At 48.4% G+C, this 26,234-nt stretch overlaps 1 protein-coding gene across 4 annotated transcripts in view; it reads right to left on the bottom strand.

Annotated features, from left to right (window-relative positions):
- The window catches only part of STARD13 (StAR related lipid transfer domain containing 13), a 155,558-nt gene that overhangs the window by 54,905 nt on the left and 74,419 nt on the right, over positions 1 to 26,234 (bottom strand). For all 4 annotated transcript variants that reach the window (XM_037799689.1, XM_037799688.1, XM_037799691.1 and 1 more), the window contains exon 2: positions 1,329 to 1,400. In XM_037799689.1, the coding sequence (XP_037655617.1) occupies positions 1,329 to 1,400 (72 nt within the window). The remainder of the gene's footprint in view (positions 1 to 1,328; positions 1,401 to 26,234) is intronic.

Below are 26,234 nucleotides of genomic sequence, written 5' to 3'. Positions count from 1 at the left end.
TCACTATGTAGTGACCTGCTCTGTGTCCCCAGTGTCACCACGTCACCTGCTCTGTGTCCCCAGGGTCACCATGTAGTGACCTGCTCTGTGTCCCCAGTGTCATTTACATGGTGGCCTGCTCTGTGTCCCCAGTGTCAATACATAGTGACCTGCTCTGTGTCCCCAGTGTCACCATGTGGTGACCTGCTCTCTGTCCCCAGTGTCACTACACTGTGACCTGCCCTGTGTCCCCAGGGTCACTACACAGTGACCTGCTCTGTGTCCCCAGTGTCACCATGTGGTAACCTGCTCTCTGTCCCCAGCATCATCTATGTGGTGACCTGCTCTGTGTCCCCAGGGTCACTACGTGGTCACCTGCTCTGTGTCCTCAGCATCCCTGGTGTGGGTGACCTGCTCTGTGGCCCCAGGGTCACCTTCGTGGAGGGGAGCCCTGGCTGCAGATGGGATGGAGGGTGAGGCGGAGGCACCTCCCCTCTGGGTGCCCGTGGGAGGCGAGTCCTCCCCCCGCAGGGCCTGCTCCACCCTGGGTCCCTCCACCTCTCCGTCCACCTCCCCACGGGGCCCGAGCAGCTTCACATCTGCTGCCAAGAGCCCGGCTCCTGCACCGTCCCTCGTGGCTTCCCTGCTCCTGCCTCACCTTCCTGGTGAGCACCCTTGCAAATGAATCCTCCTCAGATGATCTTAACTTGCTGCATCCCAGGCCTCCTGCAGGGATCCTAACTCACTGTGTATAATGAACATCCGAGCAGTTAAAAGGTTTGGTTATAATTTTACAATATGAGTGTACAAGATACAGGTGAGCCAGTTTATAACCATTAAGTTAAAAAATCAGTGAAAGGAGGTACAATTCTGGCAATAAAGACACCTCACCTGCAACATAGAAAAAAATCCTCTGACCCATAGTATTTCTTAACATTTTTCTTACAAAATAAACTGAACTACAGGGAAATCTGAAGGTAATTACTTTTGTGATTTCTAGGGACTTTACCATAAAGCAGTAACAGTAAACCGATTCGCTGTACTTTCAAGCAAACTAAGGGGAAATGAAGAAAAACACCAAAGAGACAGAATGAGAAGGACAGGCCAGAGGGGGTGCTGGCGGCAGAGCCCTGGGTTTTGGGGTGCAGAGCCAGGACTTAGCAGCGGGCAGCAGAGGTGAGAGGAAGGCAGGACCCGTTTCCCCGTGGACCTCAGCGTGAGGCCTGGGCATCGCAAGGGTAAGGAAACGGGGACGCGAAGAAAGACCTGGAAGCCGGGAGACACCGCGGGACATTCGAGGGCCCTGGACGCGATCCCCTCTGTGGGGTCCCCCGGGGCGGCTGACGTACCCTCATACAGCTGCGCGTACTGCGGGAACCCGGCGGCCCGGAGCCAGTCGCAGGCCTCCTTCGCCTCGATTTCTGAAAAACACAAGAAAGGGACACGCGTGAGCCCGACAGCCCCTACCAGTGTTCTCCTTAATCGAGGGAGAGAAAGCGGCGTGCCGGGAATTGCAAGGCAGGGTTGTTCCAGGGCCGTCCGCACACGCGGGCACACGCGGGCACACGCAGAGGTGCGTGCCAACGGGTGTGCACCGAGAGCTACTTGCCAGATTGAGCGTCTATCAGGTGATCTTCAACCTTGAGCCATGAGTTCTCAGGTGACAACAAAGCCACAGATTACGGAACTAAAGGCTGAATTTCAGGCAGGGAAAAATGTTCTGTTTACACACCAGGGAACCAGGGGACCGGAAACAAGGAGGAAATACTTCCTTATAATCCTTTCTTCAAAGACATGTTTTTTTTTTTTTTTTTTTTTTTGCTATGTTTCAAAGATAAGGGAAAGATAAAGATAAAAAAATTTATTCAACATTCCTTTGTTTTCTAGCTCTCAGGATAATGTAAAAAGAATAAAATGAGGTAGTCCAAATTCCAAGTGCATTATAACAAGATGTTCATCAATAAGCACTTTCTAATGATTTCCAGATGCATGTGCGGGATATAAGCGTGAAGCTGATTGTCCAGAATCAAGATCTGTGCTGGACGGGGCTGCCAGGACCTCCAGTGGTCAAACCCAAGGCCTCAGGGTGTCCTGTGGTCACCTGTTTTTGGTGCAGACAGACCCACAGCCCTCGGGACCACCTGCCTGGAGCAGCCACGGAGTCGACGGGAGGAGTCAGCACATGGGAACCAGGTCACATTTTGACCTCGTGAATCTTGAATCATTTCCCAGCCACAGCTCTGTTAGACAAATACGAATGCAAGGGAAAAGAAGTTCATCTGTCAGAAGTCCAGCTTCCCCAAACAAATGCAAACAGCTACTCCAACAGGTCTCCACCACGGCCCCTTCCTCTCCTGTTGGGAAAGATCCAGCTCAGCTAGGGGTGTTTCCCGTTACCCCAGAGCCAGAAGCTGGAGAGGATGGGGTGTTCTTGGAACCTCTGCACAAAAACCATCCATACATCGGGGCCTGAGCGCAAACATACCGTTGAATGCCGACATCTGCACTGCGCACTGCTTAACTGCACAGAGCTACGTAAAAGTGTATTAGGAAAACGGGTCAATTTCACCCAGGCCCAAAGGGGAGAGCAGAAATCCACAATCCAGCCCACCGACCCACTGGATCTGAGTGGCATCTGTGTTAACTTCAGGGCAGTGGAGCCTGTGTCGGCCCCTCTCCCAGCGCACCTGCCGCCTTGGATGGCCTCAAACCCTCCATCGCCCCAGGGACAGACAATTCTCAGTCCCAAGTTTTGTCTCCGCATGAGGAGCTTTCACATCCCTGCCGTCAGCACGCCCCTGCCGTGTTCTCATGCCTGCCAAGCACACCGGAGGCACCGAGCTGGGGGTGGGAGCTCTGCAAAGCGTTTCTATCGGGGGATTTGCTGGGAGCCATGAGGGTTGTTCGAAATGCACAGAGCCGCCGCACGCAGGCTGATTTGGGCCTTCCCCTCTGAAGGTACAAAGAGTTGGCACCATATCGCTCAGCGGTTCTACTGAGTGGTCACTGGGGAATCCTACAGGAAGGCTTCAGCTTGATAACCACACAGCATGTCAAGGGAGGGAGGAAACGACGTACGTTCTGCCAGGCCCACGGAGAAATCGGTGAGCTGCTGCTGAGTCACAGACAAGCTTTGGCCTTCGAACTTTCTGAGCTCTGGATTTGCTTTCCACTGCACTGTAACACAGCGGGTGGGAATGAGAGGATATCAGATCTCCAGACATGCTGTAACTTAGTAACGGGTCACCACGTCTTAGACAGAAGCTCAGAGTCGTCGTCATCTTCTATCTGAACTACACAGATCCCAGGCCTTTTTTTTTTTTTTTCCTATTTCATTATTACCTCTACTCACAACAAAATGTAGACTAAGCAAGACAGACCCAGAGTGGTGGGCAACGATGAGCAAACGAAGAGCAGGGAAGACAGGGCTCTAGGACAAAGGAGGAGGCTGGGAAGGAGCTTCTAAAGAAGTCTACACTCCACCAGCTCAGGGAGCACCAGGGGTGTGGACACCAGTGGAGGGAAGGAGAAGGCGGAGACGTCGACAACCAGGGTTCCCCGGGACTCCCCAGGGCTCCTTGGTAACGGAAAACTCTGGCTGGGCAGCGAGTCGGGACGCAGGCTAGCCCAGGAGTGTTTAAAATCAGCTTCTCCAGATAACTTTATTCTTTTTCCCAAGAGCAACCTGGAGAATGAACGGGGAATCCTGTCCATAAAACTCCCATGAACAGTGAGACCTTAACCCAGACCCAGCTAAATCAAAGACTCAGATAAGGTGATTTATAAAATCTTTATGGGTAGGCATTTAGTTAGGTCTTAGAGTCAAACAACAACAAAAAGTACAATTAGCAAATAATAATAAGTTAGAGGAAGGCATGTCACAGCCTGAGGGGACAGCTCCTCTCTGTCGCTCCCCTCACTCAACCTGCCCCCCTATTTCTGAAGTGTCTCCCCAACGTTGCCCTCCTGACACCCCCCACTCTAGCTGCAGGCCCAACCCCTTGAGCTCTGAGTGGCAGGGCCAAGCAAAGTCTTGCTTACCAGCTAGTGACAAAACAAACAAAATATCTGACATAATCATCCATTATCAAATTTGACTTTACCCATAAGGTTGAATTAAAAACAAAGACAAAACAAAACAAAAAACCTTGCAAATTCTACTCATCCACCACCGCCCCTGCTAACACCCAGCAGCCAAATGCTAATGTTTTCTCCAGGGTGCACCACTCTGGCAAGAGTCAAAAGGACTGAAGAATTAAAAAAGAATCCTTTTTGCCACTGTCACTCTTTCACAATATTCTGCACAATCAGATTTAAATGACATTTGTGGGGAATAGTGTGAAAACCCCCTTTTTATGGTGCTCTTGCCAGCCAGCATAAGAGCCTGTGAAAGCCTTAAGGGCTATTACAGTGACGCCCTGGTGGTTTTATTTGTTCTCCGTTTGCAGCACACACCTGCCCCGAAGCGGCCCCAGCTCACTGATGGCCCCAGCACCCTGCAACACCCCTCTGGAAAACCTCACCAAGGGCGGAACTAGGCAATGTCCTTGGACAGAATGGCCCACAGAGCTCAGCTGCTGCTACTGCAGCGCCTTGCTGGGGAAACGTGATCCATTTGACTCCGTATCATGATAGGGTTCCAACAGGATTTTTGTAATTTTCTGACACAATTTTTCCTGCCTGTTTTACTCTACGGTGGGTATCCATTTTTGCCTGCCAACTCCATCTCCACATCTTCCGACAACAGAAGCTATGTCAGGGGCCCTTTATACATGGCGGAGGTGGGGGGACCCCAATCTCCTCCTCTCTCCCCTGCCCCTGCTATAGGGTGAGGGTAGGGGTGCTACCTGCCCAGCCACCCCAAGCCACACGTCCTGGGCCTCTCCCCACCCCTGCTTCTCAAGAGCACCCCATTGCCCTTGGTCTAGGGAGACTGAGGGGCTCTCGGACCTTAAGTCAACAGCTATTTGGGGCCTGAAGGAGTAATGCAGGCTCGTGCTCCAGCCGACTCACCCCCAAGATCAAAGAACACGCCAGGCAGAAAGTTCCCATGAATTTTAATAGGGACTGAATGATAGGAGGCACTTTCCCGATGGTGGCCGGTTGGAAAGGAAGTCAGTGATCGCACAAACCAGAGGCAGAGGAGCACCGTACCCAGCTCAGCAGAGCCTCCAAGATTTGCTCACAAAGAGGCCCCAGCTGAGTCCCGGGAAGTTGGTTCCAACAGCCATTAGGCCCCACAACCGCCAGTGTCTGTGCTCTGGTCCCGTGGCCGCTGTGTGCTCCGGGCTCCAGCCTTTTCCCTAAGGGAGGGGGCCCACCCCTGGGTGCCACGGCTAGTTGTTTAATTGGCAGCTTCCTCTGCACAAAAACCAAGCAAGCCTGTTCACTCCTGGTCAGCTGAATCCTGCCCCCCACAAGGACACGTTCCAGTCTCAACCCCTGGGCCTTGGGTGTGCGCTCATTTGTGAACAGGGTCTTTGAGGATCGTCTCTGGGTGAGGCCAAATTGAATGCGGGTGGCCTTAATCCTACATGACTGGAGGCTTAGAAGCAGAGGGAATTGCACAGAGAAATGGCCAGGGGGACACAGAAAGAGACAGACGGCTGTGGGACGGAGGCACAGACGGACGGACGGTCAGCCACCACCAGAGTCCCATAGACTTGGAGGGAGCGTGATTTGGCCAACACCTGGATTCGGGACTTCCAGCCTCCAAATCTGCGCATCAGCAAACCGTGCTGCTTCAGCCCACCCTCTGCGGTACCTGTCACAGCAGCCCTGGCCGACGGAGGCCCCTCTTTCCTCTAACGACCTCAGTGGATGTTGCCGCTACGCTGCTCTTTCGCCACATATTCGAGTTTCCACTCTCTGCCCCCATCTCCACGTCCACACACCTGGAACAGGGGGTGCAACGCAGCAGAGAGAGGCAGGGTCTCTGGGAGCCCGAGGGGGCCACTGTGTGGGCCTGTGATGTTTCTTTTAGAAAGTGTTACTGTGTTTCTTAATGATACGTGCCCAGGGTTGAAAACTTTAAAAAAAAAAAATGCAGAAAATCACAAAGAAAGAAAAACGTCACCTCTTGTCCTATTATTAGCACATTCTGATGTATAGTATCCCAGTCAAGTAAGGAGCCCTCCTGGGCACAGCAAATTTGCAGCCCTGGTTTGAAAGTCTCTTTCTCACACACATTACACTTTCGTTGCATTTTTAAACTGGTGCTTCTAGAACACTCGGAAACAGTCTGTTCTCTCAGCTAAGCATTTTTAGTACATTTCGGATTACATTATTCTCAACCTAGCAAATGCTTTCGCCATAGCTAACTGAAAGATATACTATTCTTTCTAAATTCCCCCAAATTCAGATTAGGACCAAATTGAATTTTATCTTCATCAGAAAATTAGCTGCCTGGAAGGAACCTGGTCTAACGTGTAAAGTTCATGAAATCATCGTATACAGGCATATGTATTTATTATGTTCCTATACATCTCCTCAAATTCCTACAGACAAGCTGGCTCCAAGTTAAGTTGGTTTTCTTTCTTAAATGTCCGTTAAAGCACTCAAGAAAACTGGAAACAAACCCCATCAAAACCCAGCATGCCCCTCCACATAATTTAGAAAAGTAGGCTCAAGAACAGTGTTTTGTTTTTTCAGGGAAACCGGCTAACTTGGCAGGCACCCTATTTCTGAAAAAATTACTGGTGCTAACATAGCACGATGACTCAAATCCCCGCGACGTCTGCAGTGGATACAAATATGGCTATTAAGGTGTATCGGAGGTATTAAACTTTCAACAGGCTCATGGTTGTTGGATTAGGATAATGCACCTGGATGAGTGAACTGTATTACTGACGTACTTTTAAGGCAAACGACTCCTTTGTCTTCAGACAGTATTTGTGAAGTCCCTATTTATGGGGCCAATTTTGTTAAAATCAAGGCCTGGAGACTCAACCCGTCTCTATTTGGGTACGAATGATGCAATCATTTACATTGCCTGGAACTGGGTACCACGACCACAGTCCTTCTGTCCAGGAGGGTGTCCTAACCCTAATCACCGGGGCAGGATGGAATATCAGGTTTTGCAGTAGTAACTGACTTTAATTTAGGTCCCATGGCCAGGCTCCAGGGATCACCCTCACGCCCTCTCTGAATTATATAGTAAGTTTATCGCAACATGCAAAAGGCCTGAATCAGTCTTAAATGTATACAAAGTCTCTATATATTTCTTACATAAACAAGATTAACTTTCAATGATATTGTTACTAATTGAAGTTAAAGTACAGGTTATTTAGAATACAGTTAGATTATCGGTCATTTAGAATACAGTTAAGATTATCGGTCACTGAAAATCAAAACAATGAACCTACTAATAAAACACCCTTTTTAATCTCCCAGAAACTTTGGCCAACTTTTTCCTCACCATGTAAAAAAACATCTTACTGTCAGCCAATGCATAAGTATAGAAGGAAGAAATCTGGAAGACGTGCATCCCTGTGGTACCTAATTCTATCCAGTTAAGGCTGGCATTCCTGGCTGAATCTATCTATACTTCTTCCCTGAAAGTGAGTCACAGACATGTAGCAACATAAACTCTGTCGTCAATTCTCAAGACAAGCTCTATATCCCAGGCCTTGAGAAATCTTTTGCAAGATTCACAGCAAATCCAGCCACTTAAAAATAATTTTTGGTAGAAAGAAGAGGACCAAGCAAATTCTGTAGGCCCAGACCTAATCATTCAAGTGTGATTTTTAATCAACCTTTCTTCCGTCTAATCAGGATATATACATATATCTTCCCCATGATTCCCAGCCCTTTCTTTGGCCAATGAAATGTAAGCAGAAGCAATGAATGTAGTTACAAGAAGAGTGCTTCAAGAGCCATCATCGGGTTGTGCCACTTTTCCTTCTCTTTTCCCGTTGTCACAAGGCTAGCCTGTCCCAGAGAGAGGCTATCCCTGCAGACTGGGTCCTGGAATACAACATGCGGAACCAACAAAATTGCCTATGTGAAAACAAAATGTGTTGTCGACGATCCTCTACTCTTATCTCGTACATGTATCACGTGAGAGCCTTGCACACCCGCACACACACTTTCTGTCTTTCACACACACACACAGCACAGAAAACCAAAAGTGAAGTTGCAACTGAACAAGAAAACTCTTCAGGAATATCCTGCTCCCCATGACCATAGTCTGAGCAGTGCTTCTTTTTGTCAAAGAAAAAGAAAGCAGGAAATATACCAGCCAGATGGTTTCTAACCAAATTGTTTTGACTCAACTTTTCCATGCGGCAGAGTAGCTCTTTCTTCTCCCTTCTCTTTTGGTACAGATCGTTCCCATCCGGCGCTTGTGCTATTCCCGTGAAGCTGCATGCACACGCAGGCACAGGGACATCCCAGTTCTTTGAAGTGGTGGAGCCACTGGCTACCCCAGAATCCCACGAGATGGGGTCGGTTGAGATGGTAATAAGGCAAGGCAGGGAAGCCGAGTCGACTCAGACCATGAGAAAGATGTTGTCACTTGCAGGCAGGCCAAAGTGCCCCCATGCTCACCAGGCCACACAACAGCGTGCTGGGTAACTATTCCTGGGACAAGAGTATGAGGTTCTGGAGATGGCCTCTTTCTCCAGCTTGGTTTCTCTGGCTTCTCTTGGAAAGGTGGAAAAGAGTCCTTGACTTGATGTGGGTTCTCAGAGGAGAGGCTCAAACTTCCACAAGGTCCACCAAACTAACTGCAGTATCACAAGGGCCCCTGCGTATTTACCCTCTGTCATGCCCCAGAAGAACAACTGCTTTTGACGTGTCCCACCACCAGCAGAAAGTCAGTCTTCTCGACTACTCTTCTACTGGATCAAGAGACTTTTTTTTTTAAATGTTAATTATGCAGATTTTTAGGGAATCAAGCCCCTTCTATGTCTGTTTTCAGATATCTGAATATCTATACTCATAAAAGGTTCTCTGCTATTTGATTTGCTCAGCCCAATTATTTTATAGCTCTGGGTTCTCTCGTTACACCAAAAGCTTTCATGACATCAGAGAAAACTGTGTCAAGAAGTAGCAGAAGGAGCACCAAATCTGTCAGGATAAAGTGACTCCCAGAATTCTGCAGACCCTCTTCAAATCCTTTACTTCTCACAGGGCTGGGAGGGTCAGGTACAACTTGGTCAAAGCTTCTGACACCCTAGTCAAGGCCTCATGCACTTAACTTCTCAGCATGTGTAATGCCTGGAGCAATCAAAACTAGCTTTTGCATCATTTATTCTAAAGGAAAGATGTGCACAACTCAAGCATAATTTTATTATCTGACTAGTATTAAAAACTTGCAACTTGCACTGGTTCAGATTGCATATAAATGATTTCCTGGGGATTTTCCCATGTGCCTTTTTCAGTTTTCTGGATGCCCTACATGTAGGCAGTGGCATCGGCTCAGTACGATTTTCTGAGCATACACCACTCATCCTAGAAAACAAGGGTCAAAGTCAAGAAATTAAGTTTTTATTTAGGTTCTCAGCTACATTTTTTTTTCATGTTTTTCGAGGCCAAACAGACTCCTGAGCTGAGGGGTTTGCCCTCTAAGCGTTGGGATTTTTCCCCAATGCATTAATAGACACTTTCCCTTACAGATAGACTCTCCCTAATGGAAAGACATTTACAAGGAGTTTAGGTCGTTGAACTAGCTTTACCTGATTTGGGGTGAAGCAGATTACGCTCCCAACTGAGAAGGTGGGAAACTGAACTGGCATGCTGGAGCCCCCCCTTCTTCCATCACACACATGGATGCATTAATGACCCATACCATGGTTTATGAGAGTCAACTGAGGCATCTCATGAAAGTGCCACAAATGCAAACAGGTTATTTTTAAGTCACATAATTTTTATAATGTTTTAAAAGTTTAAAACTCATATTTAAACTTTAAACTCTGGAATAATTCAATTACTATAGTAGATAACTGTCTTAGTTTTCCAGGGCTGTTATGACAAACACCACACAACGGGTAGTAAAAGCCACGGAATTAAACGGCTGTCATGTTGCACGAGGCAGCTATCTTGCCTGACTACTCACTGAGCAGCAACGTTAAAAGGCACAATGGGGATTTATTGTCTCACAGTTTTGGAGGCTGGCAGTACAAAATCAAGGTCTCAAGGGGCCATGGTTTCTCTGGAATGCTGCAGTGTTCTGGTGCGGGCTTGCTGCCGTCCTCGGGGCTGCTTGGCTTGCCTCTGCACCCCAAACTTGGCTTCCCCTCTGGCTGCCACTTCTTCTGCTCAGTCAGTCTGTCTCTGTCCAGATTTCCTCCCCTTACAAGGACATCTGCATATGGAGGAAGGCCCACTCTGATTCAATTTGGCCCCATCTAAATAGGATCTTTGAAGATCTCATTCACAAATGCATCTGCTCACTAGTAAGAACATCTCCAAGGGTTCCATTTACAAATGGGCTCACACCCACAGGAGTGTGAACTAAGACATGAACATGTCTGGTGGGGGGTGTTCCAATCCCCAACGAGACTCAGAATTTCAAAGAATTCTTTGGGTCTTTATGATTATATCACAGAATCTTAATGGGATCTCTTCAATTTACAAGTTGTTCCAGAACAAACTAGGAAACGGCAGGAGCAGGTGTCATGTAGACACACAACCACTTCCAAGCAGAAGTCCAGGTAGCTGCCTTGTGCAACACGAGGGCCATTTAATTTCATGGCTTCCTGGGAGGATATAACGATGTTTATTAATGTAATCAATATGGTGGTCTCGGCTAATATGCTTGCCTGACTACTCACTGAGTTCAGGCAGAAAGGGATTATTTCACCTAAGAACAGATTTGAATAAGAGATCAGGAAAAAAAAAAAAAAAGACACACCACTCCCCTTTAAATATAAACTTATAGAAGAACAACAAAATCTAAATCTAAGATGTGAAACACATGCACATACACACTTAAACCAAGGCTAAGGTATACTAGCCAAAGCCAAGGACACAAAACAATGGGGCAATTTTAAAAGGCTACTGAGGGTCCTAATTACTAAACCACCAGCAAACTGGCACAATTGCAACATTTTGGAGATACCAGTTACATGATGACGAGAATTTCTGGTGGCTGCACAGGTCCGCAAATCTGTGGGAATCAACTCAAGGCAGGCTGATCAAGGGAAAGCGCCAGTTTTAGCTGCATTCAAGAGTGGGGGCATGATGAATGACAGGCCTGTCAATCAAAGACAACACACTTATTTTCAAAAATCAAATAAAAATAAAAATTGTTTTGTTAAAAGGATAAGCAAAAAAACAAAAGAACAGAAAATTCACCATAATTCTACCACCAAGAGATTGAGGAACATTTTGTCAGCATATCCTCATCCATTCTTTCACTATGATGTGCATGTGCATCTATGTCGAGTAAACTATCTTTCACAATCCTTAAATAAAATTTTACTCATATTGGATATTCTTATTAATCTGCTTTTCCACTTGACATTGCATTTGAACTCTTTCCATGCCAGTGGTATGCCCTTTTTTTTTTTTAATCTCTTATTCAAATCTGTTATTAGGTGAAACGACCCCTTCCTACCTGAACTCAGTGAGTAGTCAGGCGAGCATATCAGCCGGGAACACCATATTGATTACATTAATAAAAATCGTTATATCCTCCCAGGAAGCCATGATATCCTTCTCAAACCTCATTGTGGGTGGCTAAATAGCATTCCTACTGACAGCTCTTTAAAAACCATCTCCTTTTATCAGTTCATGGGTTAAAAAATAAAAAATCCAGTTCTCTGGAGGCTTTCATTCTAAATAAAGTTTCACCAGAAACATGCATCCTGGTGAATGTATTTCAGGGTTGACATTTCTCATGTTATTTTATATTCTGGATGAAGACACTTCTCATATGGTTTTGATTTATATTCTCAGCAGACTTCAAAAAGGAAATTCCAAGTGGAAGTTAATTCATCCACCAGAACTATGTTTAAATGATGCTACAGGGATGTCTTAAACTAACACAAGCCAGGAAGTTCAAAGTCAAGGTTAGATCCCAGCCCACGTTCCCACCTCTTCCTCTTGGACACCGCAGGTATTTGGAAAGTGGAGATTTTATGTAACAAACGCTCCACTTGTCTTTGACCTCCTGCATATGTATTTAGACAATTTCAAATATGCATTTCACTTCATGTTAGAGAGTGGTGCTTTCTAAAGGGCGTTGCTGAAGTTTCAAGGATACCCTTAAAAAAAAAAAAAAAAAAAGCAAATAAACAAGACCAAAAAAAGAAAACCTCCACATCTTGTTTTAATGACTAGATGAATGTTTGTATTCCATGCAACTCCCAAAATACTTTAAAAAAACAAAAGCAAAATGTGACCCAAAAGTCTCACACCAGCAAATTCACCAACATCAAATGATTTCAAAAAATGAAATTAAAATATATCCTTACTTGAAACTCCCTTTTAAAAGGAAAGTTTCCTTTTATTTTTCACTAATTGCCTATCTACTGCATAAATAGAGGTCAAGTTCTTCTCTCACTGAATACCTATCCTCAGCTTTAAGGACTGACTTTCTGAACTGAGCCTGTCAATTTGATTAGAAAATGGTCTTTATTTTGGGGGCACATGGGGACTAACAGGATACATGAGAGGTAATGCAGCACAAAGTGGTTAAAAAGCAAGAGCTGAGTTCAAATCCTGGCTCCACCTCTAACCACCGTCATGACCTTGGGGAGTTGACCACGTATGCCTCAGTTTCCTTGGCTGTCAAATGGGAACAAACAACAGTACCTACCTCCTAGGAATGTTGTGAAGCACTGAATGCCTTATTCCAGGTGAAGTGAGTAGATGGGGTATTAGTTTCCTGCGACTGCTGTCACCAATCACCACAACCTTGGTGTCCCAAAGCAACAGAAATGTTATGTGTGACGGTTCTGGTGACAGCGGAGCCGCAGCACGTCCTCCAGGGGCTCTGGGGCTGAGCTGTTCCTCGCCTCCACTCTTTCCTGGCGGCTGCCACTATGCCCCAGCTTCCTTGGCTTGCGGCCTCAGCATCCACCCGCTGCCTCCGTCTTCACCTGGCTCTCATCTGTGTGTCAGGCGCCATCTCTCTGTCTGCCTTAGGTAAGGGCACGTGTGACGGCATTTAGGGCCCGCAAAAGTAATCCGAGATGCTCCCCCCTGGTGAGGGTTTAGCAGCCACAGCTGCACTTTGCCCTTTACCCCAGGAGGTCACTTACTCACAGGATGCGGACTTAACTCTGGGAGCCCACCACGATGAGCACCGGGCTGCGGTGTCTGTAACGTGACTATGGCAGGGGACTTGCTGTCACTTGCCATCACAGGAAGAAGCGATTCCGATGGTCTTTGATTCTTCCCACTCAGCTCATCCTTTTCTCGGCTTTCCAAAGGGAAGGGTTTGCCACCATTTTTTTCCTTCAGTCAACACCTGTTGGTGCCTTCGCCGTGGAGAGCCTCCTGCTGAGCGCTGCGGGAAAAGGCAAGGCTGTGGCGACGGGCCCTCTCAGTCGACCTGGGGGGTCCCCGCAAGTCCCCGCGTCACCACCACCCAAGAAAGCCAAGCCCTCGGGAGCAGCACAGAGTCTCCCAGGACCCAGTGCGGAAGGCGGCCAGGAAAGGCTCTGCAGGAGGGGCGAGATGTGAACCAGGAGACGGTTCCCTTGGGCAGTGCCGCCCCTGCACAGAGTCGCCTCGGAAGCTGGGGTCCTCCGTGGGCACCGGCTGCCCTCCTGGCGTGGAGGCCTGTGCTCTTCCATCTGGGCCTGCAGGAGGGGCCTGGGGCCCAAGGCGGCTCACTCCTGCCTCCGGATCACAATTCAAGACCTGTATCTAATAGGCAATCCATTCTTCAAAAGCTAGAGACCCTCTCTTTTGGGAAATGACGTTGTACCCCAGGCAGCTACGCTTCACCCAGTGCGGTGCCGTCCAAGAGGATGTAACGAGCCTCGAAGTGCAACGTGACCTGTGACAACAGCAGTCAGGCTGTTACTTGTAGGACAGGAGCTCCAGGTTGGGGAAGGTCCTGGAGGGTGGTTTGCAACGTGCTCACCAGGTTTCAGGAAAAGCCAGCAGCCGCCTGCCTGAAACGGGGGCTTCCAGGGCAAAGACGCACCAGAGCAAACCCTCATCAGAACTCCACGGAGAACGCTCTCGGACATGTGGGCTTCATTAAGAGAAGCGCCTACAGGAGATTGTTTTTCCATGTCATGAGAAAAAAACTGAACAAATACTAAAGTCATTGTGAGCAAGGCACGTGGGGCTTCCTGTGGTTCACGATGGAGTGCAGAAGTTGGGGCTGACGTGGAGCCCAAGGTCACTGACCTCCAGAGGTTATTAGTTTCCCAGATACGCTTCCTGGCAAGGCCGTTCTCACCATGAGGATTAAAACCTTCAGATGGAAAGAAAAACCGTCCGAGGTGTGTACTGAGGGATCTGCTTGGCCAGGAGGGAACTGGGAAAGTTGTTCAAAACACCATTCAGACACCTTCAAATCACTCACATTTAAAAGCAAAGAGATATTTTGCTCTTCTGCCTAAAATCATTGTAATTAATGTTCTATGATTGCACAAATTATACCTAATGCTGCACAGAAAATCTGGAAAGCAGCTCCTCTTGGACCTTTTTATTTTTTTCACAAAATAAGACTCAACAAGTAAATATTAATGCAAAATTAAAAAAAAAAATTGAGATGAAGCTTGTACTGTTTAGGTTAATGCCTGAACTGGAGCTTTTTAACCTGGGGTTCTCAGATGGAATTCAGGGGGCCTGGGAAACTGAAGCATCACTGCTGGGGAGACACTTTTATTTCTGAGGATAGAGAGCTTTCATTAAAGTCTTGGAATCACTTATCCTGCCTCTAAGGCACTCACACTGGTTCTCTACAGTTAGCCCATGAAGGAGAAAACTTTACACACCCGGAAGGCTGAAAAGACCACCGGCTTTTTCCGGCTGCATGTCCTCTGGACAATCACCTTCTGATTTTGGAACTCAGAGAGAGACATCGCCTCTTGCACGCTCACACGAAGGCTTGCCCGTGCACAGGCGCTCTGCAAGATGCTGCACGGAGAGCTGCAAGCTTCCTTCTGTGGATTCTGTCGCTTCGCCCACGAGGACACTGCAGGAACACCCTACAGCTTGGAAAGCAGATTGTGTCTTTGCATCTCTGCTCCTTAACCCAGAGCCTCGGGTACGGTAATATAGTGAGTGCTGACTGACCGAGTGAACAACTGTATTAAGAAGAAACTATTTATAGGCTTGGGGACCAATAAGCACCCCAAACATTACTCAGGTTTCCTGGTCTTTCCAAACTCCCAGAGCCGTGCTGAAGAAGGGAAAATTTGCAAAGTGTAAAGGCTGATATGAAAACGAGGTCACATCATTCTCCTAACTGAGGTCCGGCCTCGGGACAACCGAGGCTCTAGACACCCTTGGGCAGTGGGGTCTCTGTGCGTCTGGGGTGTTGCCCCAACTTTCCAGGGGTGACACATTTGACACGCTCCAGGCACGGCTGGCGATCGTCACCTCTGCTGGCCCCACACCCCTTGTCCTTTCTCTCTCCACCAAATCCTTGGGAGTCCCAGGGGCACAGATTCCTGCAGGATTAGTAACAATAGAAACCTTTTCCCGGTTTCTCACAAAGGAGCCCATCTCCCTGTTAAAAATCATCAAACCTGATTGGGACACATTCATACTTGAGCTTTAACTTTATATACTGAGGAATAATGTGTGCACACACACATGCACATAGACTGAAACAAAAGGTTCACAAAACAATAGCACACTTCATATATGCAAGGCCATCTGATATCTTCCCTTCTCTCCCCTTCCTGTCCCTTCCCTTCTGGTCACACTCACCAACTGACTTCCTGACCCCAGTTTAAAGGACCCGGTCACAGATGACAGCCAGTTTCATGAAAAACAGCTGATTAAATAAATCAGTGAACAAACTGAGCACAGTTCTAAGGGTCTGAATCTGGGGGTGCCTTCTTAGCCTCCTCCCCTCTCCTTCCCCTTGCCCTGCAGCCCCAAGCCTGACGGATCTCCCTCTAACTGTGCTTCTCAAACGCGTGTTCTCTCCTCTGACACCGTCCCCTCCGCTCTGTACAGATCCCATCATCTCTCGGGGACTGTCCCAATGGCCTCCTAACAACCTCCATGATGTGGTTCCTGCCTTCCTGACACCTGTAACAGGCAGATAGGACCCTTCCTCCCCAAACCCTTCATGCCTCACCATCACCTGGAGAGTAGAACCCCAGCCTCTGGCCGTGGCCCGCGGAGCCATGCCGACCCCCCTACCTCTCCCCGGGCTCCCGGCTCCCCTGGCCCCGGTGCTCAACCTGCCTGCGCAGCCTGGATCCATCGTGCTGCTTCACGCCTTGGCCCGTGCTCAGGCCGCTTCCTTCTGCTTGTCTGGCCCAGGCCGCCCACTGTGTTCCCTGCTTCCTCTTGTCTGTCATCTGTCAAGATGCAGCTAAGACTTCACCACCTGAATCCCTGTCGGACCGTCAGACATCTATCATGGTGCCTGCCGGATTATGCCGACGTTGTCTTGTTACGTGTCTAGTTCCCTGCTGGGGGTTGACGCATGTCCCCCAAAAAAGAGACCTAACTTCCAGGACCTCAGCCTGTGGCCTTATTTGGCAATAGGGTCATTAAGGATGGGATTTGTTAACTTAAACTGCAGTTGTACTGGAGGAGGGTGGGCCACAAATCTAATACGACTCACGCCCTCGCAAGAAGAGGAGACAGGCAGACGGACAGCAGAGGCATATGAGGGTGGCGGAGGCAGAGACTGGAGGGATGTGTCCACAAAAGAGCCAAGGAACACCAGGGATGGCTGCAAACACCAGAAACCAGAAGAAACAAGGAGGGATTCTCCACTACAGTAGATTCCGGAGGTGACACGGCTTGACTTGTGTTCTAGTTTGCTAATGCTGAGGAATGCAAAACACCAGAGATGGACTGGCTTTTATAAAAAGGGGGTTTATTTGGCTACACAGTTACAGTCTTAAAGCCATAAAGTGTCCAAGGTAACACGTCAGTAATCGGGTACCTTCACTGGAGGATGGCCAATGGCGTCCGGAAAACCTCTGTTAGCTGGGAAGGTACGTGGCTGGTGTCTGCTCCAAAGTTCTGGTTTCAAAATGGCTTTCTCCCATGACGTTCCTCTCTAGCAAGCTTGCTCCTCTTCAAAACGTCACTCACAGCTGCACTGATTTCCTTCTCTTTGAGTCAGCACATTTATATGGCTCCACTGATCAAGGCCCACCCTGAATGGGTAAACCACTCCATCATCCCTGAAGAGCTCTGTAGTTGCCCTTCTTTGTAGGTCAGATATTACTGCAGGAACTGCTGTCACTGAGCTGTAATCCTTAAACATAATGGGGACAATCGGATCCCGAGTCGGTAGAAGCCAAGTGGCTGCAGTTAATCGCCACAGACAAGGTGGGCATGGCTACCATAATGGAAAACAGGCTCAAAGCAGCAATCAAAATAATATGACTCACAGAGACTTATGGCGTTGGCTAGTGGATCATGGAGTACCAAGTAGTAAAACAGATGGGCAATCGACTAAATTCTTGTTTGAACTATATAGGCAGAAGAATTCTAGGTCACGTGAACAAAAGTCTCCCTTGAATTACAAAAACAGAGAGTCATGGCCCCTTAATCAATTCCCAGACTTGAGACAGTTTACAGACCCAGAGCCCCCTGAATGAAGGGAAGGCCGAGTACCCTTGGGGAAGGACCCTGTTACACTGCCAAAAATTTATACTGTTAATCTTCCTCCCAGCCTTCCCCAGGGGGACCTACGGCCTTTCACCAGGGTGACTGTGCACTGGGGAAAGGGAAATGATCAGATATTTTGTGGTTATTAGACACTGGTTCAGAAGTGACATTAATTCCCGGAGACCCAAAATGTCACTCTGGTCCACCAGTCAGAGTTGGGGCTTATGGAGGTCAGATGATTGATGGAGTTTTAGCCCAGGTCCATCTCACAGTGGGTCCAGTGGGTCCCCGGACCCATTCTGTGGTTATTTCCCCAGTGCCGGAATGCATAATTGGAATAGACATACTCAGCAACTGGCAGAATCCTCACATTGGTTCCCTGACTCCTGGAGTGAGGGCTGTTATGGTGGGAAAGGCCAAGTGGAAGCCACTAGAACTGCCCCTGCCTAGCAAAATAGTGAACCAGAAGCAATACCGGATTCCTGGAGGGATTGCAGAGATTAATGCCACTCTTAAGGACTTGAAGGATGCAGGGGTGGTGATTCCCACCACATCCCCATTCAACTCTCCTATTTGGCCTGTGCAGAAAACAGATGGGCCTTGGAAGATGACAGTGGATTATCGTAAGCTTAACCAGGTGGTGACTCCAATTGCAGCTGCTGTTCCAGATGTGGTATCATTGCTTGAGCAAATCAGCATATCCCCTGGTACCTGGTATGCAGCTATTGATCTGGCAAATGCTTTTTTCTCAATTGATGTCAGCAGGGACCACCAGAAACAGTTTGCATTCAGCTGGCAAGGCCAGCAGTTTACATTCACTGTGCTAACTCAGGGTTATATCAACTCTCCAGCCCTATGTCATAATATTGTCCACAGGGATCTTGATCGTTTCTCCCTCCCACAAGACATCACACTGGTTCATTATATTGATGATATCATGTTGATTGGACCTAGTGAGCAAGAAGTAGCAACTACTCTAGATTTGTTGGTAAGGTATTTGCGTGGCAGAGGATGGGAGATAAATCCAAGAAAAATACAGGGGCCTTCCACCTCAGTAAAATTTCTAGGTGTCCAGTGGTGTGGGGCCTGTCGAGATATTCCTTCTAAGGTGAAGGATAAGCTGCTGCATCTGGCCCCTCCTACAACCAAAAAAAGAGGCACAACGCTTAGTTGCCTCTTTGGGTTTTGGAGACAACATATTCCTCATTTGGGTGTGCTATTCCGGCCCATTTACTGAGTGACTAGAAAAGCTTCTAGTTTTGAGTGGGGACTGGAACAAGATAAGGCTCTGTGACAGGTCCAGGCTGCTGTGCAAGCTGCTCTGCTGCTTGGACCATACGATCCAGCTGACCCAATAGTGCTGGAAGTGTCAGTGGCAAATAGAGATGCTGTTTGGAGCCTTTGGCAGGCTCCTATAGGAGAATCACAACGCAGGCCCTTAGGATTTTGGAGTAAAGCTTTACCATCCTGTGCAGATAACTACTCTCCATCTGAGAAACAGCTGTTGGCCTGCTACTGGGCCTTAGTAGAGACAGAACGCTTAACCATGGGCCACCAAGTTACCATGAGACCTGAGTTACCTATCATGAGCTGGGTGTTATCTGACCCACCAAGCCATAAAGTTGGGCGTGCACAGCAGCATTCCACCATAAAATGGAAATGGTATATACGAGATAGAGCTGCAGTGGGTCCCGAAGGCACAAGTAAGTTACATGAGGAAGTGGCCCAAATGCCCATGGCCCCCACTCCTCACACCTTACCTTCTCTTTCCCAGCCCATAGCTATGGCATCTTGGGGAGTTCCTTACAGTCAGTTGACTGAGGAAGAGAAGACTTGGGCCTGGTTTACAGATGGTTCTGCACGATATGCAGGCACCACCCGAAAGTGGACAGCTGCAGCACTGCCGCCCCTTTCTGGGATGTCCCTGAAGGACATTGATGAGGGGAAATCCTCCCAGTGGGCAGAACTTCAAGCAGTACACCTGGTTGTTCACTTTGCTTGGAAGGAGAACAGGCCAGAGGTGCATCTGTATACTGATTCCTGGGCTGCTGCTAATGATTTGGCTGGATGATCAGGGACTTGGAAGGAACATGATTGGAAGATTGGTGACAAAGAAGTCTGGGGAAGGGGTACGTGGATAGACCTTTCTAAGTGGGCAAAAACTTGAATATATTTGTGTCCCATGTAAATGCACACCAGAGGGTAACTTCAGCAGAAGAAGATTTTAATAATCAAGTGAATAAAATGACCCCTTTGGAGGATACCAATCAGCCTCTTTCCACAGCAACCTGTCATTGCACAATGGGCTAATGAACAAAGTGGTCATGGTGGCAGGGATGAAGGTTATGCATGGGCTCAGCAACATGGACTTCCACTCACCAAGGCTGACCTGGCCACAGCCACTGCTGAGTGTCCAATCTGCCAGCAGCAGAGACCCACACTCAGTCCCCGATATGGCGCCATTCCCCAAGGTGATCAGCCTGCTACCTGGTGGCAGGTTGATTACATTGGACCACTTCCATCATGGAAGGGGCAGCGATTTTTCTTACTGGAATAGACACATAGTCTGGATATGGGTTTGCCTTCCCTGCACGACATGCTTCTGCCAAAACTACGATCCATGGACTTACAGAAAGCAATTGGCTGGATTTAATCCAATTAATCAGTTGAAGACTTATAAGCAAGACAGGTAGAAGACCTTCATTTCTTCTTCGGCTGCCCAGTGAAGCGTTTCCTGAGGAGTTCGTCGAAGTTGCTGGTTCGTTTCCTGAGGAGTTCATAGAAGACATTTGTCGAAGATCCCAGTTCATTTCCTGAGGAGTTCATTGGACATCTTCCTTGGAGTTGACAGTGTGCTGACTGCTCTACAGAATTTGGACTCGTGCATACCCACAGTTGCATGAGTCACTTTTACAATTTGATAATCAGAGTCATCGATTCCGTTTCCCTAGAGAACCCTAACTAATACAACTTGGGACATCTGGCCTTAGATAAATCTCTGCTGTTTTAAGCCAACCAGCTGGTGGGACTTTGTTGCAGCACCCCTAGCAAATGAGTACGCTCCCCCATTGGCCCATCAGCTCTTCAAGGGCAGACGTTGCCTGAGTCACCTTTTGCACCACTCGTGTCTGGAGGAGAACTTGGAGCCCAGTGTTGCTCAGTGAGTGCTGAGTTGACGAGGGGCTGAGAGGTACTGCCCAGACTTCCGTCTTCACTGACAAGGCTGTGCATTAGTCCTAGACCCCCTGGACTGAGCTCCTGGGTCTAATCCAGGCTACAGCTGCTCCAGGGCCTTGGGTGAAGGTGTCTTCTGCCCCCTGGAAAAGTTCCTCTGCTTTCTTCCTCCTCTCCTGCGTTGATTTAAGGCATTGGAGGGACACAAGCTCTGAGATCGGCTGCTGCTGTCGTTGGGGCAGACATGAGGCTCAGCACCAGGCCGCAGCCTTAATCAATAACCAGTCAATGGCAGGAGGAGGGCACTGCCGCTGCTGCTTGAGGGCCTGCCAGACGTGGGCTTGGAAGGGTGCTGGGAAGTCATGTTTGGTGCAGGGTCAGTTCTCCTCTGGGGGACCCTGGTGGTGAGCAAGGGGCTGTCTCCATATGGGCAGGTGCGAGGCCTGGCCCAGCATGGGCATCTGACTGCTCCTGGACAGGTCCTGGGGGAACCCCACCTCCCTTGGGCTGCCCCATTGCTTCCTCCAAGGGAATATTCCAGCCAATCCCTGCTGGTGCCCCGGGCACGTGGGCATGTGGGGATGCCTGTCATCAGAGCAGAGTAAACGGAACTACACTCAGCTGTGACGATGCTGGTTCTCAGGAGCAGAGGGAAACTGGGTGATGTAACGGCATGAGCTTCTGTGGGCACTGGACTTAACTGGAGCTGCTGGAGGACCCTTCTCTTCCCTCTGCTTAGTCAAAGCTTCCCCCTTCTCCTCCTGAGCCTCCCAGCACCGGTGTTCCTCATCACCCAGTGACCTCCGACGATCCTGAGTTGTTGTCAGACCTGCTCTAGGTGACCACAGCTTCCAGCTCTCTACAGCCTCCAGGTGCAGCCCAGTGACTCCGTAAACAGTCGGGGCTCAGCTCAGGTTTGGGATGACTGTGGCCGTTCTGGGCTACTGTGACTAACATAAAAGCAAGTCTGTATTTCCACATGCAGACGACGATGGGTTCAGGCTATTGTTAACTCCTAGAGACAGAAAAGTAGACAGGCCCGAGGGAAAAGAATGAACATCCCTGGCGGGAAAAGTGAAGGCAGGGGCAGAGAAGGGGACAGAGAGGAAGTGTGGTGGTGGGGTGCAGAGCCGAGTATGGGCTTGCTGTGGGGGTCCCTGAGCAAACCGTGTTACACCTCAGAACCTCAGGTCCCTCATCTGCCAACTGTGCATGACGAGTCTCCACTCCACAGGGCGGGGGTAAAGGTGGACGAGGAGCTTTTCAAGGAGCAAGGAATGCAATTTAGCTCGTCGCTGAAGTCCCGGACACTGGCACCCTAATTTGCTTTGTGTTTATATTTGTTTTGAGCAAATGAATTATGCAAATTGATGACTAACGGGCACTTAAAGATTGGAGCTAACAACATTAACTTAAATGAGTACTTTTCACACTCTCCCCTGAAGTACCCGAATGGCTGAAGAAAACAGAGAGCCCCAATGAATGCAGCTGATGTTTCCTCCAGTATTTCAAAAATCCAAGTTAATTTTGCTTTCAGTACTGTAACACAACCTCCGTTTGTCTGTCTACGAAAATGCTTTCCTCAAATTTGAGGAAAACTGATGCCCCAGGAAGATGTATAATTGTGTGACTTGTCCTATTCCTGAATCTTCTGTTCAGGTGAAGCGGCTCAGACAGAAATTTAAAAGAGAAACTTCCCTTTCAGAGAGACAATGAAAGCTGTTTTTTTCCCCCATGAGGGCCTCACTTCACAGCAGACGACATGCGTTCAGGCAAACGCTGACTCGAGCTGTGCCAGCAATAGGTGGGCCCAGGGGTCCGACTTTAAAGAACTGGAAGATACACAAGCAGACGCCAGGGGCCTGTCCGCTGAGTTTGAGATCATGGGATGGAGGCGAAACCTCAGCTCCGTACCCCAAAGTGCTGGCTGCAGAACAAAAGCCTTCCCGAACATACGTCCATAAAATAGTGGAAGTTCTTAGGCTCAGAAGATCTTCTGTGCATGTTATTCAGGAATGTAACCAACACCTGGCAAAGTCACATCAGAAAACCCAAATCTGCTTAGAATCCTTCATTATCCAAATCCCTCTGCAGTCAAACGCGAATGTCTGAAGAAAGCTGACAATTCTTGAGCCTGGCACGGGTGACTGGCATAGCCCTCCGAGGCTCAAGGGACCACAAACCACAGATGCCAGTGCTACTCCCCAGCACGCACGTCCCGAGAACTGCAGCCCCTCACTCACTGTGGGTATTTTCCCTCCCCTAGAATGACCTTCTCCCGCTCCATCTGCCCTGCCGGCTCTTCTTCTTCTGTCCCCTCTATTTGTTCCTTAATTCTGAGCTCAAGCAACACCTCCCCTGAAGTCCTTCCCGGCCACCCCTCTCGCCGCCCAAGCTAAGTGAGGCTCTGGGGCCTCTGTGGATTCGGACCTGGCACTTACCCGGCACTGGAAATTTCGATTTACTCTGCTTTTCTCCTTCCCTCCACAGGAAGTGCCTGTGCATCCCCTGCACCCCGGGAGGGGGCAGCGCCTGGCACCCCGGAGGGTCGCGGTAGACCCTCGCCTGATGGACTGATGCAGTTTCCGCCCCAGAGGCTCACGGAGAGGCCGAGCGGGGAGCAGATGAAAGTCTTCTCCTGCTTCCAGCCTCTCGCAGCGGAGGAGAACCTCGCTGCCCCTCAGTGACCTCCACGGCCCAGCTCGGATTCCAGCCCCCACACTTCCTCTCCTCGTTGTTTTCACTCCATGAAAAAAGGAACACCAAGGATGTGCATCAGAGACTCAAAATAAAGTTCCAGGGAGAGAGGATTTGAGAGCAGGGAAGTTGGGAAACCAGCCCTTTGGATGGAATTAAAACGTGGAGTGGACGATGTTTCACCTACTCATCATCAGCCAGGTCTTCAGCTGGGAACAGAACCTTCCACTCGTGAAGCCAAGAGGAAAGAGCTCTGTTCAGATTCCAGGGGCTAATCTTTTGTTTGAAGTTTACGAGCCTTTTCTTACATACCCTTTAAGAATAGGGTGTGTAAGAAATACATAAGAATGAATACATTCTTAAAACATTTCACATTTGACTGAAAGTATCAGTGATGATGTTTCCAAAAGAAGTCCTGCTTCTTGACACAAAAATTACCCCCACGGTATATCCTAGGTCCTACCTAATTCCTTTAACTCTCAAGACACCCCTCTTCTTGAATCATACATTCTCAACAGCATATTATTAATTATATATTCCATAATCTCACTTACTTCGTAACACAGCTGTGTTAGCAAATTTAGTGTATTTGAAATTTCAAAGCAGGAAAAAAAAAAAAAATCCATGCAGCCTGTGTTTGCTGAATTGCAGGTTTTAAAATTCCCTTTGGCTTAACAGTTTCTGTTAGCAGAACCCAGGCCCACCTCGAGTATGAGGCCGTTCTCTGTGGGCTTTATGGTGATCCCGTCTTGCCCCCACCATGCTGTGCAGACGACTGGAAAGCTGAGATCCCAGATGGGCTTGGGCTTGGAGGGGCCTGTCTGGGAAGGGGGGTGGGGTGGGGGAGTCCCCGATGCCGAGCCATTTCTGAAATTCCCGCCCTGGCCACTCTCACATCGGGGCCACTTTTCCCAGCTTTCTCCCACTGCCCACACACCTGACCCCTGGGGGAGCCACTGAGTCACTTCCTGCCCTTTAAACGCCCCGCACAACTTCTCCTAAGGGAGAGCCTGAACTAGGGGGTGGTGAGGACAGCTGGGGGGCGGGGGTGGCAGGGAAGGCAGGCAGAGAAGGGCCTGGCCAGAGCTGGGGGGTGTTTAGAACTTGATTCACCTCTAGATCCCTGATTCCACTCCTTGCCTTTTCACTGCTTATTTCCAACTTCAGAAAGGATAGCGGGTAAAAACATAAAAAGCAAAGTCCTCAATCTTACATTTACGAGAAGGGAAAGCCTAAAGTCTGATTAAAAGTAAGTTGTTGGATGGGAATGAGTTTTATTGAGCCTTGCATTTTTGTTTGTCATCAATATTAAAAAAGTGCATGAGTCTTAGATTTCTAAGTTAGTTTATAATACACAAAATGTTTTTTAAAATGGTAAATGTGTTTAATTAAGAATTTTAAAATAATGTTGTGGCAGAGACGAGCTCACTGTTAGCTCCTGGGTGGACTGTGATTCTCAGCCTCCCTTGCAGTGCGGCCACCTGATAAAGTCGGCCAAAGGCACAGGCAGAGTTTGCCACGGAATCCCCCACCTGCTCTCCCTCTAGAGTGGCCACCTGGGTCCAGTGCCCGGGGGACCTCAGAGCCAGGACCTCAGAGCTCAACTTCACTCTAAGTATTAGTCAAAAATGCTGTTGTCTTTTAGGACCTTTTTTGTTTCCGTGGAAACCATCCAACTTTCAATATGCACCACGCTAAGACAGATCGTGAAAGAGCTTCTTTTGAAAAGGATTAAAAAGAACTGTTTTCCCCTAAAATGATCTCAGTTGACCTAATAGGTTTGTTTCACTGCTCGCCAGTTTTAGAGAACCAAACGGATTTAAAAAGCAGTTTTGGATATCTGGACTTTCAGGGCAGATCCTCTGAGGGGATACAAACAGGGTGGGAAAGGTTTTCTCCCTCAATTTCTCTTCATGTGGAGAGGTTTTGCCTCCATCAGCTTAGTCGGTGAAAATGATAATTTCCTAGTAAGAGATCTTGGACTCCATAGGACCCCTCGCCCCAAATCCCTTACATATATTTACGTATTTTCAGGGTAAACAGGTTCCCAGGCTTATGACTATAGGACATTGCAGCCCCCTTCCCAATTAACCATGACTGCTCACTCGGGCCGAGGTCTAGTGTCTGACAGGTGTCAGTCAACCCTTTCCACACCTGCTATTTATGCTTCTGCTTTGTCATTTAAATGTTCCACTTCCTTTCTTTTTATTGTTTAAAAGTAACTTCAGGAAAAACAATGCCACCACAAAACCATGAAGAAGAATTACAGATCAAGATTTTCAGATTTCTGTAGTATATTTGCAGGAGGTGATAGCGGGTACATTTATAATTTGGTTGGAATCCCCAGAGAGGCTGTATCTTTTCAAACCAGCATTTCTGCATAGATACACTGGGTGTTCCCAGGGGCCTGGGACACGGAGAAGGTGTTTGCACCCCAGGGGCGGTTGGGAAGACACCTTCTAAAACACATAAATCCAGAGTTAGGCTTGGGATCGTCTTCTCTGCAGTAGTATTTAAAGTGGTTTAGAGCTGGATGGATATAACCAACTGTGAGTTATAAAAAAGGAGGAAGTGAGAGGGAGGGAGGGAAGGAGAGAGAGAAGGAGGCAGGCAGATCTGTGAGAAGGAAGGAGGGAGGGACGGAGGGAAGGAAGGAAGGAAAGAAGGGG

Source organism: Choloepus didactylus, chromosome 12, assembly GCF_015220235.1.
Source record: "Choloepus didactylus isolate mChoDid1 chromosome 12, mChoDid1.pri, whole genome shotgun sequence".
NCBI lineage: Eukaryota > Metazoa > Chordata > Mammalia > Pilosa > Megalonychidae > Choloepus > Choloepus didactylus.
Note: the sequence above shows the minus strand (reverse complement) of the source record. Positions and strands in the feature narration are given on the sequence as shown.